Below are 17,859 nucleotides of genomic sequence, written 5' to 3'. Positions count from 1 at the left end.
AGTGGCAGATAGGGTAGGTGCTCAATAAATAATACATAAATGAATAAATCACACTGTCCCTGCCTAGGCAATCTGTTTTATGGTATTCCATTTTTTTCAAATTGGGCAGATGCTTACAGAGTTTTTCCTTTAATATAGCAGCAGAGGGGATCCCTGGGTGGCTCAGCGGTTTAGAGTCTGCCTTTGGCCCAGGGAGCGATCCTGGAGTCCTGGGATCAAGGCCCACGTCAGGCTCCTGGCATGGGACTGCTTCTTCCTCCTCCCGTGTCTCTGCCTCTCTGTCTCTATGTCTATCATAAATAAATAAATCTTTAAAAAAAATAAAATAGCAGCAGAGTGGAAAATAGAACTAGAGCAAATACTGTCTGTGGTCTGTTTGGATCCTTGTGTAGTGCATCCCATGCCTCAACTGGCGTTTGCATGTTTCTTCCAATGACCTGCACCTGCCACTCTCTGCAGAGGATTACTCTTGAGCCCCTTTGCCTGTCCTGGCAAAGACTCAGAAGTGCCTGGAGCCACCCCCACCTGGCCCAAGCAGTCCTGAGTCAATGACTAAGGCTGGAGTCTGAGGCTCTTCTCCCTTGCCAAGAATTGGGACACTGGGGTGAAGTTTACACCCCAAAGTTCCTTGGCAGCATCCGGTTGAGGTTTAAACTTTCCCCGAATTCACATTCTTATTTGTTTCTTCTTCCACTCCCTCACCAGTTTCTCTAAGAACAGTTCCTTAATAAAATAATTACACACAAACCCATGTCTCAGTGTCTGTGGAAATCCAACTTCAGAAAAAAACCAAGGGTTCCTGATATTTGCACCCCCTGAATCTATGTAGACACCATCTACTCATTTCTTTTGGGGAAAGGGAAACCACCTACTATATGAAATTTCACCTTCCCATGCCCTCAACTTGCTCTCACCCAGTAACCTCACCTCAAAGCCTCTAATTTCTTCTGTCCCTGAAACCATGAAAATTTTCCATGAAACCACCTGACTTTAGGCTAACCATTTTTTCTGCCTAAAGTATTAAAATGTTCCAGGAGAATTCAATAGCTCATTTTATGCTGCTGGAAACATATTGACTATTGTCAAGGACTTTAAGCTTGCCAAGCTTATGCCACATTGCCCGAGTACTCTGTGCATTTAGTAGCTGCATAGAAACAGAATGTTTGTTTAATTTAATATTTGGAAAAAAAATTTAATTTTTGGGAGGGCTTTCTGTATGACTGACTGCAAGAACAAATCTACACAGACTGCCAGTTGCATGGCTTGTCTACCGAACACAGTAAATGCCAGTGAGAATGACTGTCACGTGTTAACTGTATTTGTCAGGTAAGTCACCAACCAGGGTCTGACTAGTGGCCAAAAGTGCCCCAATGCTGTCAGATCAATACCATGGTGAACACTAAACCCTCCTCTCTGCCTCCCTCACTACTACTGAAAATGCTGATAAGTACTGAGATCACTGAAGGATGCTGAACAGAAAGGTGATAGCATTTCTGAAATCGGTGTTGTTTCTGCTCCAAGAACAGGGGTTCAATTATATCTGTCAATCTAAGAGGCTTCCCTGGGAAGAAAACAGCCTTGATGAGTTGAGATGGTTACAAAGCCAAGGTATGAATTTATGTATTCCAAAGTGAGCTGGATCCCGTGGTCTATTCTAAGGAGAATATAGACATCTAAAGTGATGTTTTGAAACAAATTAATTTCTTACTAATCAATTCTAGATGATCTAACCAGGTTAGGGAGATGAGAATTCCTTTGAGTTATCCAGACCTGGGCATGGTTCAAGATCACTTATTCTTTTTCCCCCTTATCTGAAGAGTGAATCAGATGGATAATTTAAGAGGCAGAGTTTTTGCATAAATTTTCAACCAGCTCCAAGAATACAAGACATTACACATCATTCTATACTTTTGCCTCTGGCTAGTGGCAATGCTTTCCTCATTGAACTTAGCTGGTAGGTAATTGTTTTGTCAAGAATGGAGTACTTAGAGTTTTAACAAAGAACAGGGATAACTGAGGTCTACTCAAAGGAAAGATGTCTGACAGTGGGATTTCTTCTCACCAGAGTCATAAAAATAAAATGGAGTAGAGAATACGTGGTGACAAATACAGTCTTTCCAAAGGAAATACATCACAGAAAGTTCTCTCAGCACTACAGGAGTTGGCAAGAAAAATTATAGATGGGGACAAGTGCAATATATCACATTTAGGGAAATCTAATCTAAATTACTCTCCTAGGATTGCATCTGATTCATCATCAGAATCACCTGGAGAGTTTGATAAGGCTACAACTCCCCAGGACCCATCCTAGAGATTCTCTGACTATGTCTGAGGTTGGGACCAGAACTTTATTCCTAATAAACCCCTTGGGGATTTTCATGGTGGGTCGTTTGAGAACCAGGTTCCAAAAGAAGCCTACGAATTTCCATGGACTATTTCCTGGAGACGGCGAACTAACAACGTGGCAGCAAAGAGACCAAGTAAACACTACCTACAAATACGGTCTGAATCTGGACTACTTTGTGCAGATCTTTGCATTTCATGAGAGTTTTGGTAGACTTGGACGTCATCCAACAAGGACCAATTTTAAAAAGCAAGCCTTCAGGAAGATCAGATAATGGGATGACAAGGCTGCAAAATGAAGTCTAAAAAAAAGTTAACTCTTTAGAATTCCAAATAATTGATTCTGTAAACAAAGGCTGGAAGTAGGTCATTCTACACCGTATTTTAGATAAATAAGAATCAACAGACTACATAAAAAAGAATAATTTTAAATAATTAGCAAATTGTGGATAATTACATTTTAATTAAAATAGAATTACAGTCATTCAATCCTAAAAGTTTATATGTGTTTGTTAGTTCATTTGCTCTTCATTTATGCATTGTTTTATCTACTCCTTTACTGATTCATAGAACACATTAAACAGCTATACTCTGTGCAAGACTAACACTTAAGGATCCTCCTTAAAGTTTTAGAGATGAAGGAAAAGAAGTTATTGCCACATTTAATTTTCTTGATTTTTGCAGTTATGAACAAGGTAATAAATAATATTCCCATGCCAATAGTCAAGGTAACCAAGATTTAGATGCAGTGGCTAATTCGCTCAAATCACAAATCAGGAAATCTGGGTTAGAGCTCTGACCCCTGAGCTTGTACTCTTAACTGACACATATACCCCTGCCCAAAAGGGCATTAGAGATTGCCTTTATCTATCCAAGTGTTATCAGGGCCACGCATGTGTCAGACATGCATTGGCTGAGAGCCAGTGACTTCAGCTAGCATGACTGCTATGCTAACAAAATCCGGCTCTGCCCTCACATAGGCCCCAGGTGCAGGCCCGGACTCCTGCTGAGCCACCTACTCTTCTCTGGACATCTGTGCACTTTCCCGACTGTGCTGGGGCGAGGTGTGGGCAGATACAAAGATTTGGTCTTTCCCAACTACAAATCTTGGCATCCAGACCAAATCAGTGTCCAAGATTCATTTAGGGAGGATCCAAACCTATGAAATTGTGGCTAGATTCTTACGACTATCAAGTTCACCAAATTCTCGAGGCTAGTTTTGTGTTGGGTGAAGAGAGAACTGGCTTAGCTTTTAGGAAAGGGCATCCAGCCAGCTGTGCAGCCACTTCCTCTTGGGCTTTGCTCTGTCACTAAGAGGCCAGGGACAGAGTGGCTTTAGGGCTCTGCGGAGCTTTCTCAGAGTGTTTTCCCCCTAAATGTCCGTATGCACTTTCACCCAATAGGCATTCACCTAATGGGGAGGAATCTTGCCTATCTTTAGAACCTATATTTCCCAGGTCACATAAACCTGGAACAATAAATAGTCCAAAACAGGATCATAGAAGGCCCACCACTCTGAAGTCCTTCCTGAGTCATTGAGAAGTTCCACAGAAGCCGTCTACATGTGATGCTGCATGCAGGGCTCCTGGTTACACCATGTCTCTCCTCCTGCAACCTGGATTGGCTGTATGTACAGGCTACCTCTTTGAGATGAACTCTACTACAGCCTGAGGCTTCTGTGGGCCTTGTCTGACCCTGAGCTTGGTTGCCAGGGACTTCTCTGACTACGTGATCACTGTGTCACCTGGCCATACTCCATCTTCTTCAGCCACTTTCTATCTCCTTTAGCCATTTGGAGATATGCTTAGACTGTCCATGTCACCTATGTGTCTCTGCATGATACCATCAGCCACTAGCAAATCATTTCCTGTCTGTGCTCCCACAGTCACATCACTGCCAGGTGACAGAGGCCTCAGGTGGATTCCCTCTGCCCTCCTTTCATTACACTCTGACACAGAGATCACAGGACGAGTCTCTTTCTCTGCCTCTTCCTCTCTCTATCATAGCTTTCTCTTCTTCAAGTCCTTGCAAAAGCTCCTAAAGTTAGAGTGAAACCAGGGAACAGGTAGAAAAATACATACCCAGTTGTACTCAGACTTTTCCCTTGTTCTCTAATACCCAATGTTGGTTTTTAATCAAGTTTGCTTGCCTCAATTTTCCTTCCCCTTGGATTGGGTATATTCCTGGGAGAGCCTGCACACAAATTCGCCTCTAAGGTCCCCTACATATGAGAAAGTCTTTGCACCATATTCCTAACTCTAACTCCACAGCACACCTCTGCACCCCGCCAGGTTTGCAGAGCCAAACTGAGTAAGCTCAATGTTGAAATCACTATACTTTGCACTTTTTGTTGTTTTTATTCATAGTCCTATTGTTTTAGTTAAGTTTCTTTGTACTGAATAGAAAACAGATGTTCATGGATGAAGGAGGAAAAATAAATCAACAAAATATCCCAGTGATTATATTTTTTATTCAATCATGCCACACAGCTGCTTGCTGAGCTCCAACCATTGCCCTGTGCTAGGTTCAATGTGGGTAGATGAGATGAATCAGTCCTGGTCCCTACCCTCAGAGAATGTTCCCTCTAGTTAAAGTGGGGTTGAGGGGGAGTTGGAGGAAGTCAAAACACTACAGGACCATAATATATGGTAAAAGGAGCTGTTGGGACACCTGGGTGGCTTAGCAGTTGAGAGTCTACCTGTGGCTCAGGGTGTGGTCCTGGAGTCCCGGGATCGAGTCCCATGTCAGGCTCCCCTTGAAGATCGTGCTTCTCCCTCTGCCTATGTCTCTGCCTCTCTGTGTGTGTCTCTCATGAATAAATAAATGAAATCTTAAAAAATAAAAAGAGCTGTCTGCCACACAAAAGACACATATGTGGCGTGTGAGCAGCATGTAGACAAAAGAGATCTGCCTTCTGGCATGGCAGACAAGGTGGCATTCTAACTGGGTCTTGAGAAATGGATGGGATTTGGGTGTGGAGATAAGAGTAATAATTATTGGTGCCTCCAAACAGAAAGCAGTATGAACAACAATATTGAGTTAAGGAAGTAAGTTCTTGTGTGCCTGGAATGAATGAGTTTCTGAGTGCTGTCAAGAATGAGTGAGCTACTGACTGCATAAGGAAGTGAGTTTAGCACACAGCCAAGAGAGAATCCATATGACCCTAAAATGCTGTACAAAGCAGAGGCTGAGCAAAGTTCAAGCAGAGATACAATGCTTCTGGAGGCTGAGGTCAGAAACCAGAGCTGTGTCTGCTCACATGAAGTAGACTCACAGGGCTCTGGTTATAGGATTTTACTCCTCAGCTATGGGAGTTGACCTTTTCTGTGATTGATGATCAAATTCAAGAGAACTTCTATGAGAACTAAAAACCCTTTCTGGAAGCAATTACACTTGTGACAGCAATCCATTGGATAGTTGCTTTTCCTTGCTTGCCCTCTTGTTTCTCAGTGCTACAAACATTTCATCCAGGAGAAACAACATGGGAGAGTGACGGAACAGGGAAGTCTTTGGCAGAAGTTCTGTGTCTGAATGTAGCTCTAGCTCCCCTATGCCCTTGACAAGTTACTGTGATTTTTGGAGGGTCTGGAGGATAGTAATCCTTGCCCTATCTTCCTCCTATGATAGTTATGAGGTTTAACTAAGAGAATGAATATGAATGTATTTTGTAGACTGCAGCGCCCAGTTATAAAGCAGGGAATAATAATAAAAAAAAATATAAAAAAAAATAAAAAAAAAAATAAAGCAGGGAATAATTGTATCTATAGTGTTAGGAAATGCCTAGAACTTTATAAAGATGTTTCTTTGATTCAACATTACTGGAATAGACCGCACCATTTTGTTAGCCAGAGTGAAAGGCTTCACTGCAGAAAAGGAGAAAGATTGATTTTAAAACACTAGAATTATAGATTATACTTGCCTCTTTTGTACAGAATAATTTATTACAGCATAAACTAAATACAAGGCTCTGAATAATCACTTTCTCATTCATCACATCTGCAAGTGTGTACATACACACTTCTGTGAGCTCATAAGGACACAGATGGCACAGACATATTTCCATTCTCAGATCATTACATGTTTAGTGAGAAAAGCCCAGGGCAAGGGTTCCTTTCTGTGGGCCAGAGCTGTGTACCTTGGAGTAAACACATGGTGAAACTCTTAAATTATTAGGATCAGATGAGTCTCCTTTTCTCCTTTGAGTCCTGGTCAGACAAGTGTAGTTGGTGCAGGTAGCTCTGCCCTCAGTTTGGGGTACTCTCCCAAGTCCTTCACTGAAATGTTCAAACTTCTTTTTCTATGAAAATACACACATCAGAAGTATTCCCCAGCTGTCAGTTTGGCAATCAGGACCCATCAGTGGACACCTGTTTTCTAGAATCTTATCTTCATCAAAAGCCCCCTTCCAAGGCACAGAGCAGTCAAGCCCATTTGTCTACACTGTAGGACCCCAAAAGGCTGAGAGCCTGTTCTCCCCAGCCCATCTCCTCACAATAGGAAGTCTGATATTCTATGTGGGCAGTGATGATGAATAGTTCATATCATAGTATAAAACTGAGACATGTGCACATTAAGCCTGGAAGGTAGCTTGCAGGTAATTAAATTCCATCTGATACTTGACTTCCATCTTTAATTTGTCTTTGGATATCCACTTGTACCTCCAATGCCATGGAGCACACACCTCATGAGGTCACCAGGTTCCATTTCTGTTGGGACAGTGGTCTTTGTGTTAGACTAAAGCCATTCTCACCATGCCCTTTACCCAGTGATCATGCCACCTGGCACAGGTGGGAGCCTTCTCTCCCACAGAAACCCTTCAAGTATTTGAAAACAACTTTTACATCCCTTGACTACACCCTGTCAGCCTTGCTTTTCCAAGTTAAGCATTTTCTCACTACCTCTAAGATATAGTTTATTTCAAGTACAGTCTTCAGAATAAATCCCTTTTGACAAAGATTTTAGATTCAATCCCCAGTGATTGAATCACTTAGGACCAAGGCAAGAGCAACTCAGAGTCTCAATAGACACTCATAGGTTTTAGTTTTGTTTTGTTTGGAATATACCTGCATCCCAAGCCTGGCAGGATTCCTGGCATTTATTTGAACATTAGGCCCTGGTATTAGCAACCGGTTGCCTCATTCCACCTGGCAAATAAGAAACTCATTCTTTGTTTGACTGTGAGATCACCCTTAACACCCTGCCCTGCTGTAGCTTTGTAATTAGGAGGTATTTGGAAACAACAGAAGGTTTGCTCAGAAGATCTGTGTCTGAGGCCTGGGTCAGCTTGCCTTACTCTGAATCTCAGTTTTCTCACCTGTAAAAGTAGATGATAAGTCCTTCCTTGCCTAAGTCCTGAGAATCATGCAATTTAAATGAGCTAACGGAGGTAACAGGACCTGGTAAGTTCTTCTAGATGTGACTGCACATGTTGCTCTTGCCCATCACTAGGTTGTAGACCATCTCCAGCTTGCCCTATCCACAACCCTCCACTCTTAAAAAATGAGTAAGCTATAAGTCCTAGAAAAAGACATTCAGGGCAACCATATCACTGCTGAGGCTAACTTTGTAAAAGGAAACATTTCTTTCTGGACCAAGGAAGACAATCATTCTATTTAAGTGATTCTTCACACCCTATTTTAAAACCAGAAGCAACAAGGTACTTTCATGGCTGAGAAACATCATGTTCTCAGAATTATCTATAGCCACAGAGCCTCCAACCATGCTCAGGAATTCAGCCAGGGGAGAGAATACTTGTAGATGCTATTGATAAGTAACAAAGCTAGCCTGAGACCCACCCACTACCTAGAACATTCACTTAGGATTTGATTTTTGTAGTGAAAATTTTGCTTTTGCTTTAAAATATTATTTGTGTATTTTATCCTAGAATTCAGAGTTGTCTGCTGAGCTAACAGAAACCTGGGTGTTTTCTATGCCAAATTAATCTAATATAATAAAATTATAATAGTGATAAAATAAGGGCAATTTTTATTTTCTGAAAACTGAAGCCTCAGATTTAAGGAATGTGTAAATTATGTAGGAACTTAACATCAATGATAACATACAATGTTGTAGCACAAGACGATCTTTTCTCCAAAATAATAGAGCAGAGGAGTGGAAATACCTCAAGTTGGACAAGTGAGATGTGGAGTTCCTAAAACAGGAGAGGCTCACAGGAGCAAGAGATGCAGAGCTCAGAGAACAGTGTCAGTATTTCTGGAACACAAGTTGGATAAACTACATAATTTGGGGGGCTGAGTGCAAAATGAAAATGTGGGGACCTCTGTTCAAAAATTAAGAATTTCAAGATGGCAACAGCAAAGCATTAAAATGAGTGTGGGTCTCCTCTAAGCATGGCCCCTTAGGTGATGGCACAGGTCATATGCCCATGAAACCAGCTCTAAACTCAGACTGTACTGTTCAACTACTTTGCCAAGTTACTGAGGAATAAGATGTGAGTAGTGGAAGAGATGCATGGCTCTTTTGGGATGAGGCAGTGGAAAGCCCTTGTGTGATCTCCAGACTCTTCCTTCCCCATCACAGTAAACATGGAATCCTTGTTTTCAGGCGGTGGGACTGACAGATTGAAGCAGTCACCACTCGGAGGAGAGCTAGTCGATAGAATCACCTGGACCACAAAAGAAACTCTTGTGTGGTAAGCCACTGAGACAAGGGAGTGGTTTGTTATTGCAGCATCAGCTTTGCCCATCTTTACTAGTACATAGGGGAAAGCCAGAAGCAGAAGGAAATGTCTCAACCCTGAATGTACTATAAAGGAAAGGAAACCAAACAGTGAAGATTGGTGTGATGGTTCCCATGCATTTGTTTTTCCACCAATAAAATACAAATTCAAAAATGATCTTTCACCATGACTACACATAGTGCTATTTTCTCACGATTCATTTGAAAAATATGTTATCTAAGAAGAAAGATTATATATTCTTCTTGTCCTTTAGCCTCTCAGGCTCTTGGTCAATTGCCATCCTTGGCCCATTCTTATTTCACTAACACCATCAGTATTTTCAGAAGCCAAGAGGAAAGCACTCTTCTGGGGCAGTGTTCTGCTCTGTAGAAAGTATTGTATCAAGTAGACTCTAATTTGCCACCACGATTGGATAGAGTTTTTGATCCCAAAAACTCCGTTGATTTTAGAAGAGTCTATTTGCTTGAAAATCATTGAAATTCATTCCTTATGTCATTGTTTGTTTGTCAACTTCAATATCATGCTGGCTTCAGAGTTGTTCCTCATTGCTCTCAAATACTGGATTGCTGTAAGACACTCCACTTTCACACCCTGGCGTGTCAGAGTAGGACATTTGGTTTAGCAGCGGCCAACTAGGGTCATTTGCCAAGGTCCTCTGCAATATCCGATACTGGCTTTTGGATTGATAACCGAAACACCTTTTGAATGACATCCACAGGGCTCGGTTTTCAATGATGGCCTCCTGCAAAACAAAAGAGTTACTCTTTACAACCAGAGGTCAAATATTTCCAGGTGATGGCCCTCCATAGACCCTAAGAAGGAACCACCACATTGGTTGCTAAGATCCAGCCTGACAAAACACTTGAGGCCTGAACAGACAATTTCAGTGTGGTTTCATGGGTTAGGTCTCAGCCTCTCAAACTTTTCCACTTAAGGAAATCTTCTGGGAGAAGAGAGAGGTACATAGTTTCAAGAATCTGGAAATAGCTTGAAGTAGTCTGCTCAAGGATGAAATTTCTTCTGACTCTCATATGGAAATTAAATTTAAAATCATTCAAATTCTGCAGTCCACTCCATACCACATCTGTATTTGGTTTACTATAAATTCACTATAAAATATAAAATTTTATATTTAGAATTACCCCTAAATGGAATTATCCTATAGAAATTACCCTATAGAAAGATGTGGCCTTGGTGTGCCCTAGCATGTAAGTGCATAGTTGTGAACATAGGTCAGTAAAATTGGAATACGCACCACAGCCTTGGCTGGACAGATCTGGATTCAAGTTCCAGCTCTGACACTTAGTATGGGCAAATTAATTACCTTCTCTGAGCCTCAGTGAGTAGAAAAAGGAATTCCTTCCTTTCATGTTTGTCATAAAGTTTACATAGCTATCCTCAAAATGCAGGGCATGGCACGGCATAGGTGCCTCTCTTTCCCCGCCTTCTGAACTATTTATTTAACAAGTGGCTAATGCACTATGTTGACTGCGGCCTCTGACCTTCACCTACAAATATTTCATTGCAATGCATTTTTTAAGAATACAAAGGATTTGTCTCTTTGGAAACATTTTAGACTGACTTTTTATTTCATGAGTTATACTAAGCTTCAAATAGAGCCCAAGTTATAACTTACAACACAGAGTGCAGGAGAGGTTATTTTGTTCATTTTTCATTTGTATCATATGTAGCCATAAAAGCTAATCATCTTAGAAGCTATCATGAGAGAAACAAAAAGAAAAATATGAGAAGCCTGCTGTCCCACAAAATTAGAACTCATTTTGGTGTCTGCCAGTGGTATCTTTGCTAAATGAAAGAGTCAATTCTATGGAATTCTACAAGGAACTTTGCCAGAGTAGTAATTTTCCTAAAATCCACCCATCTTTGACATTTGAGTCCCTTTGTCCATAGAAATAATGGGAGTAGCTAGTCTTAGTCTTTCTCTAAAAATGGATCATCTGCTACTAGGCTGCTGAAGACCCACACAGCCATTTAAAGAGCATCTTGCAAACCTCAGGGCTCACCTAGTCAAACTTGTGATTCTACTTTCCCACACCAAGATTTTTTTGTCCTTCCTAATTAACAAGAGAACAGTAGTTCTCCTTAGAGCTAGAATAAGGCAGGATCCTAGGCATCCTGTTAATGGTCTTTAATTTAGCAGGTTTGAAACAAAACAAATGAAACAAAGCAAAACACACACAACACACACATACACACACACACCCTCACAGACTGACTTTAGCGCTGTATACCATGCATTAAGTGTTTACAGAATTCTAGAATTACATACAATTATGATGACCTGTGTCACTTTGCTGCTCTGGAAAGGGAAACCAAAGCACTGAGAAGTGATCTGTCCTGCCCCTCTATATTAAATGTAGAACTAGAAACAAAAGGAAACCCTTTAAGAATTACCATTTCTTAAAATAACAGAAAACAAAACTTCAGATTGGCTACTAAAGTAATTCATACATACATATACAAAATACACATAAGTAATAAAAAAGCGAGGAGAATTAAAGCTCCTCTGCCTTTTATTTGGAGGTCACATCATGAGAAGGCAAAGTAAGGATAAGGTTCCATTCAAAGCTGTTTGCTGGGCTGCTCTAAGATTAGGGGTAGAGTCACACATCTTAGTGGACCAGGCAATATTCAGGATTGTACAAAAGGAGGCCAGCCATCCCTCATGCCTCTTCCCCAAAAGCTCTCTGGACCATTTCTGTCACAGGCCGGCCAGGTAACATGGAGTGAGCAAGCCCATCCTAGGAATCTCTAGCATCTGCTGTCACACATACCTACAGCTACCTGAGGAAAATATCTCGTTGCATCCATGACAGTCTAGGGTCTTCACCTACTCTGCTAGGCTCACCACTAAGACAAGAAATCTCAGTGTCCCTAATTCTCCATTGCTACGGCCTTCACCATAGACTGAAATGGCTTTGGTTTGTTCCTGTGTGCCTACTGACAGCAGAAGGGTAACTTCAAACAACTGGAGTCTGCCGTGAAAGAGCCAGTAGGGGATGGGAGCTGGGATCCCACAGTGTTATTTCTCAGTGTGAAAGTTCCTGGGAACCCACTCTAAACATCCATACCTGTCTCCATTTCTCACTGGACAGAAGAAACAAAGGAGAAACTTAATCTTTCATGAGTATCAAATTACCCTCTCCATCTGCTGCAGGTGAGCAGTGTCACTTCTTACGTTTCATCACTGAACCAAACTTTACCCAGCTTCGATGAGAATAAAGCAGTTTAGATACTGAAGGTACTGAGATGAGTTCCTGCCAGCATAACTTATATCGATACACAAATAACTGTGGTGTTTATCCTCTTGCTCACCATAAAGTGTGAGCAATCGACAAGATCATCAGAATCCACCTCACATTGTGCCCTAGCACATGACACATGGTCAACAACTGTCTGTGGGAAGAGTGAGTGAGCAGAAGAAAGCCTAAATGATTGATAGATTCAAAGAAAGAAATACTAAGTACCACAAGAGATAATATGATAATAATGGTTGATATTTATTAAACATTTACCATGTGCTTTTTCTGTGTTCAGGTTTCATGCTACAGTAACCCTATGAGGTAAGATACCCTTATTATCACTGTTTTTCAGATGAAGAAACAGAAGCACAGAGAAGTGGAATAGCAGGTGCTACCCAGAGTCAGGCAGCAAGAAAGGGTGGAGCCAGGATTTAAACCCAGGTTGACTACTTCTGGCTTATGCTCTTAACTGCAAATATTGTAGCAGTTGAACGGCTTCCTTCCTGGCAGACTTTGTTGTTCAGTTACCGTATTGTGCCTTCCTCCCAACTTTTTCCTGTCCACCTAAAAGGAAATAACTCACAAATAATCTAAGCCAATCTTTCTAATTTTTTTGGCATAGATCCACTCTCCCAGAATCCTTTTCTACTCAGGACAACAATAAGATACAGTTCCAACCAATGAAGCTTAAGAGACTGGGTGGCTATGGGGAATTATTTTGTTTCCTCGTAAGAGGTTCATATCTGAGGGGGAAAAGCTTGCTGGTGCCTCTCCTTTCATTTTTTTTTTTCTGCATTAAAACGGAGATGCTGCCCAGCTACATAGAAACTATCTGGACACCATAAGCAATACACACCAACATGAAAGGTCAATATCTAAAGATGGGGAGACAGAAAAGTGAAAGATGATTCACAACAACACCATTGAGTTACTAAACCAGCCCTGAAACCACTTACCTCCAATCTTCTTAAGTGAGCCAGTAAATATCTTTATTGTTTAAGCCACTGTTATTTGCCTAACCCATCTATGCTTTGGGAAAGATTCGTGAAGAGGATAGTACTACGGCCGTGCCATGGAGGATGAAATAGCATTTCAATATGCAGACATGAAGGCAGATGTACTAGAGAGAGGAAATAATGTGGTCGTGCCAGAGACAAGATACATGCATAAAGTTATCCCTTAAAGGGCAAGATTCACCCTTCCGCAACTAGGTTATGAGGACACACATGTATCCTTTATTAACTTGGTGGCTTTGGAGGCCTTATGGGCTAGCGTGGTACTTCTCAGCGTGGTTCCTTGACCAGCAGTGTTAGAATCACCTGACAACCTGTTAGAAACAAAAATGTGTGCCTATTCCAGGCCTACTGAATCAGAAGTGCTGGGGGACGGGCTGGGCAACCTGTGTTTTAACAAGTCCTCCAGGTGACTCTGACACCCACTCAAGTTTGAGAGGCCCTGATTTTGCATACAGAGAGAGGCTCCAGTACCTTAATTCTATGCCCTGATCTGCCACCAGCTCCTGTGCATTTTTTACTTTGCCCAGTATGGAAGGTTCTGCAGGGAAATCAGGTTCCAGGTACTCTCTGCCTGCTGTGAATCGCTGGAACAAAGCCGGATTTGCAACCAGAAGTAGGGGTGGGGATGGATAGAATCCTGATGCTCACCTCCCCTTTGACACGGATGCCTTTTCTTGGGATGCCCCCTGTTCTCCAGTAGGCTTTGAAGAATGGAGAGCTTGTCTAAGAGAACTGAAGGAGGAGAGACTGAACCATGTAGCCAAAGAAATAGGAAGCACAAACTCATTTTACTGAGGAAATGGAGCAAATGGGAGATGAAGAATAAAAGCCAGGAAAAGCTCACTATGAATCTTATTTCCCATCTGTAAAGTAAAAGTAATAGAAGTTGTTAAGTGCAAGAAGCCAGACACAAAAGGCCATATATTATGTGATTCCCTTTATGTGAAATGTCCAGAATAAGCAAACCCCTAGAGACAGAAAATAAATTAGGGGCTGCCAAAGGGTGAAGGAGGGGAAAGGGGAAATAAGGAGCGACTGCTAACAGGTACAGGGTTTCTTTTGGGGTGATGAGAATGTTCTAGAGTTAGAGGTGATGGTTGCACAACTCAGCGAATATACTAACAACCACTGAAGTGTACACTTCAAGAAGGAGAATTTTATAGTATGTGAATCATATTTAATTTCAGAAAAATTAATTGAATTGGTCTCTATTTGTGGATTTTAGAAACGAACAGGACCTTGGATATCATAATCCCATTCTCTCCAGGTCCACTCTATAGATGGGAAAACTAACACCTTGTTTGGAACTCACCAGGGGAAAGCACCATTGCTCATGTGGCCAAGGAAGGGAGCCCCTTACACTGCTGAGTCTGATCAACTAAAGCTGTTTCTTTTTTCAGACTCCCAAAGAATGCCCTGTCCCTCCCTGCTCCAAATGATCGGCAGCCCCAGGGCACTTACCTCCACAACAAGGGACACAATGAAATTGGAGCTGAGCATAATGATGATGTAGAGCCTCCACACAACAGGAGTGCAGAGCAGCTGGTGAGAGATGGAGAATCACTGTTAGTTTGAAGACAAACACTAGAAAAATGTTCACATATTCACCGTGTACATTTTCATGGGTTATAAATCATGTATGTGATATAGACATGTGTGTAGGTGTATGTTACATACATACATCTTAGATACACATACGTATGTATAACACATATAATAAGGCGTATATTTTTATGCATGTATCAAACAATACGGAAGGATTATACTCCAAAATTCCAATGATTTGTAAACTAGGATTGTTACTCTATTTTTTCTTTCTTTCTTCTTCTGATTTTTTGGTTCCCCATAATTTCTGAATTTCCTAAGATAAATGTGATTAAAATGTGATAAATTTAATAAAGTAGTTTTTGTTTGCTTACAGTCATTTGCTTTTATGAGGGAATACAGGAATGTGGTTCTATTTCTCAGAGGCTCTGAGGATACACATGTCAAACCTCCACAAAGGGCACTGTTGTCCTCTTCTCTCTGGTTCCACATCACCCCTCAGCTGAACCCTGCTTTTTGGGCCTTGAGTCAGGGCTCACCCTTAGGACTGTGTGTACAGCTGCATGGATGGTACCATGATGAGGATAGTCACCAATGGAGGAAGCGGGGCTGAAATCAAGCTGTCACTTCATGCCTTTTTTCCCAGTTTCTCTGCATCTTTCCCAATTCCTCCCATGCACATTATGTATATAATGGATGGATAAATTAAGGAATGAATGGATGGATGAATGAAATGAAACCAAACGCATACTGCTATACTCAGCACTGCTTCATACACTGCTTTTTAGGTGGGGGGGAGAGGAGATTAAAATTGGTACAACTCCATGGAGGGCAGTGCTAGTAAAATTAAGAGTTCAAAACCATTTCTTGGAATTTATCCTAGAGATATATTTGTACATGCCTGCAATGATATATATATATATACTGTTATTTCATTACAGCTTTTTTTATAATAGCAAAACATTGGAAGCAACCTAAATGTCTATCAATAGGGAACTACATATAAATTATGGTATATATTAGCAAAAAAAAAAAAAAAGAATGAGGAAGCTTTATGAACTGTTACGGGACAATTACCAAAATACACCGTCTCATGAAAGAACAAGGTGAGGAACCATGTATGTGGTTGTGGCTGCCATGAACGCACTCCATGCAGGTTTCCTACTGGGGGAATAAGTGGCAGGTGCTCCAGTGCTACCCTCGAAATCCCCACCATGCTCACCTTAAGGCCACACTTCCCAGGGGTTACTCAAAGCTAATAACTGAGGATGGCACATCTTCTTATTGCACTCATTCTTGTGAGACACTAGACACCTGTGATGGGCAACTGTGGCTAGGCTTTCTTAGAGCTGCACAGCAGTCTGAATCCCTACTCATCTGGTCCTTCTTCCCTCCTTGCCTCCTTCATAGGGGTCAGGCCCACATCATAGTGTGGGACCCTCCCTCTCTTCTTCTGGCTTCCTAATGTTCTTTTCCTTACAGGCATTCCCTCCACAACTTGCTTACACATCTCATCTCACCTTGCCATTTCCAGCTCAGAAGACCTGGACGAATGTAATAGTCTGCTACTATTTGTGTAAAAATATGGGAGGATATACATGTCAGAAATATATATGTGTGTATGCCTTTGTATAAAATATGCCTGAAAGTACATAAAATAAAGTAGTGTCATCAGTTGCCTCCAGAGAGGAGACCTGATAGCTGGGGAAAAAAGATGGGAGGATATAGAGTTTCTTTTTTTCTTTTTCTTTTTTTTTGATATAGAGTTTCTAACTTGAATTTTAAACTGTGTGAATGTGTTTTCTATTAAAAAAATCACGCAATTTCTTAAAAAAATGAGCAATAACTAGACAGCATGACTCCATTTAAAATACACTTCATAAATCAGTCAATGCACATTATAATATATGGTTTCAAAGATAGAAGGATATAATGAATAATGGTCACAATTTTCTTTGCCTGCATATTCAATTTCTAAAATATACCCCCAATTTTGTGCAATAATAAGAAAAGATAATTATTTTTAAGGTGAGCAATAATTCTCTGCAGACTCCTTTGCAGTCATGTTGGCAATGACCCCACACAGGTTCTCCCCAAGCTAAACAGACTCCCTATTTTCTTGTACTGGAGGAATCACACTCTCTATAAGAGTCTTAACTCATAAAGAATGTGACCAAACCCAATATGTCTTAACCCTAACTTCTACAGGATTTAGAAGTTTTAAGTTACTTAGAAGACTAGTGGGCAAAGACTACCTCCATGAATATTTACTCTAATTCATGGACATATTTAACAATAGTGGCAGTATCTTCTGGCAATTACAGGTTTAACACAGTGACACAATCATCAAAATGAAAACCAAATGTAGACATTAGTTTGTATGTCACATGTCAAGAAGAGTTTGTGAAGGTTTTACTGGTTTGCAATAACTAGACAGCATGAGAGCTCCCTGTGCTCATCTCCACATAGGAACCTAATCTACAACAATCAGTGAGTCATTTATTGCCATTATGTGCCATAGGCTATGTCAAGCTCTAGTAATAAGAGATGAATAAGATAAATAGGATAGGATCTTGACCTTCATGAAACATGTCTTTGAGATGGAGAGGTGGGCAGGTAGGTTCACGTAGCACTAAGTAATAAAAGCTCATTTCCTTTCACCATCTCTTCTCTATTCTATTTATTGGTCTAAAGGATATTTGGTAATAATGAACTAATGAACTTCTAATTCAAAAGTATAGGTTAAAGGAATAGAAATATATATTTTTCCATGCTCAAAAATTTGTCTCTTAAGGAATTTGAAATTTGTCTCAAAGTGACACAATTTAAGAGAGTTCATGAGGTAAGGTATGGGTCTCTGCAAGAAAGTTTTGCAGACATTAAATATGAACATATAGACAAACATGTTTTTAAAGAGATTTTTAAAAAAAGATATAAATACAGATTTGAGGATTAACGGGAAAAGTGTTGTAGGCAAACTGTTTTCAACAAC

The 17,859-nt window shown here is 40.8% G+C and overlaps 1 protein-coding gene across 1 annotated transcript in view; it reads right to left on the bottom strand.

The window, feature by feature from the left end:
* Positions 1-9,103: 9,103 nt before the first annotated feature.
* Positions 9,104-17,859, bottom strand: part of ATP13A4 (ATPase 13A4) — a 109,050-nt gene continuing 100,294 nt past the window's right edge. The window contains exons 29-30 of the mRNA XM_041731856.1: positions 14,784-14,864; positions 9,104-9,785 (exon numbers count right to left, since the gene is read on the bottom strand). Of these exons, the coding sequence (XP_041587790.1) occupies positions 9,573-9,785; positions 14,784-14,864 (294 nt within the window). The 3' untranslated portion in view covers positions 9,104-9,572. The remainder of the gene's footprint in view (positions 9,786-14,783; positions 14,865-17,859) is intronic.

The sequence above is a fragment of the Vulpes lagopus genome, chromosome 17 (genome assembly GCF_018345385.1).
Source record: "Vulpes lagopus strain Blue_001 chromosome 17, ASM1834538v1, whole genome shotgun sequence".
Taxonomy (NCBI): Eukaryota; Metazoa; Chordata; class Mammalia; order Carnivora; family Canidae; genus Vulpes; species Vulpes lagopus.
Note: the sequence above shows the minus strand (reverse complement) of the source record. Positions and strands in the feature narration are given on the sequence as shown.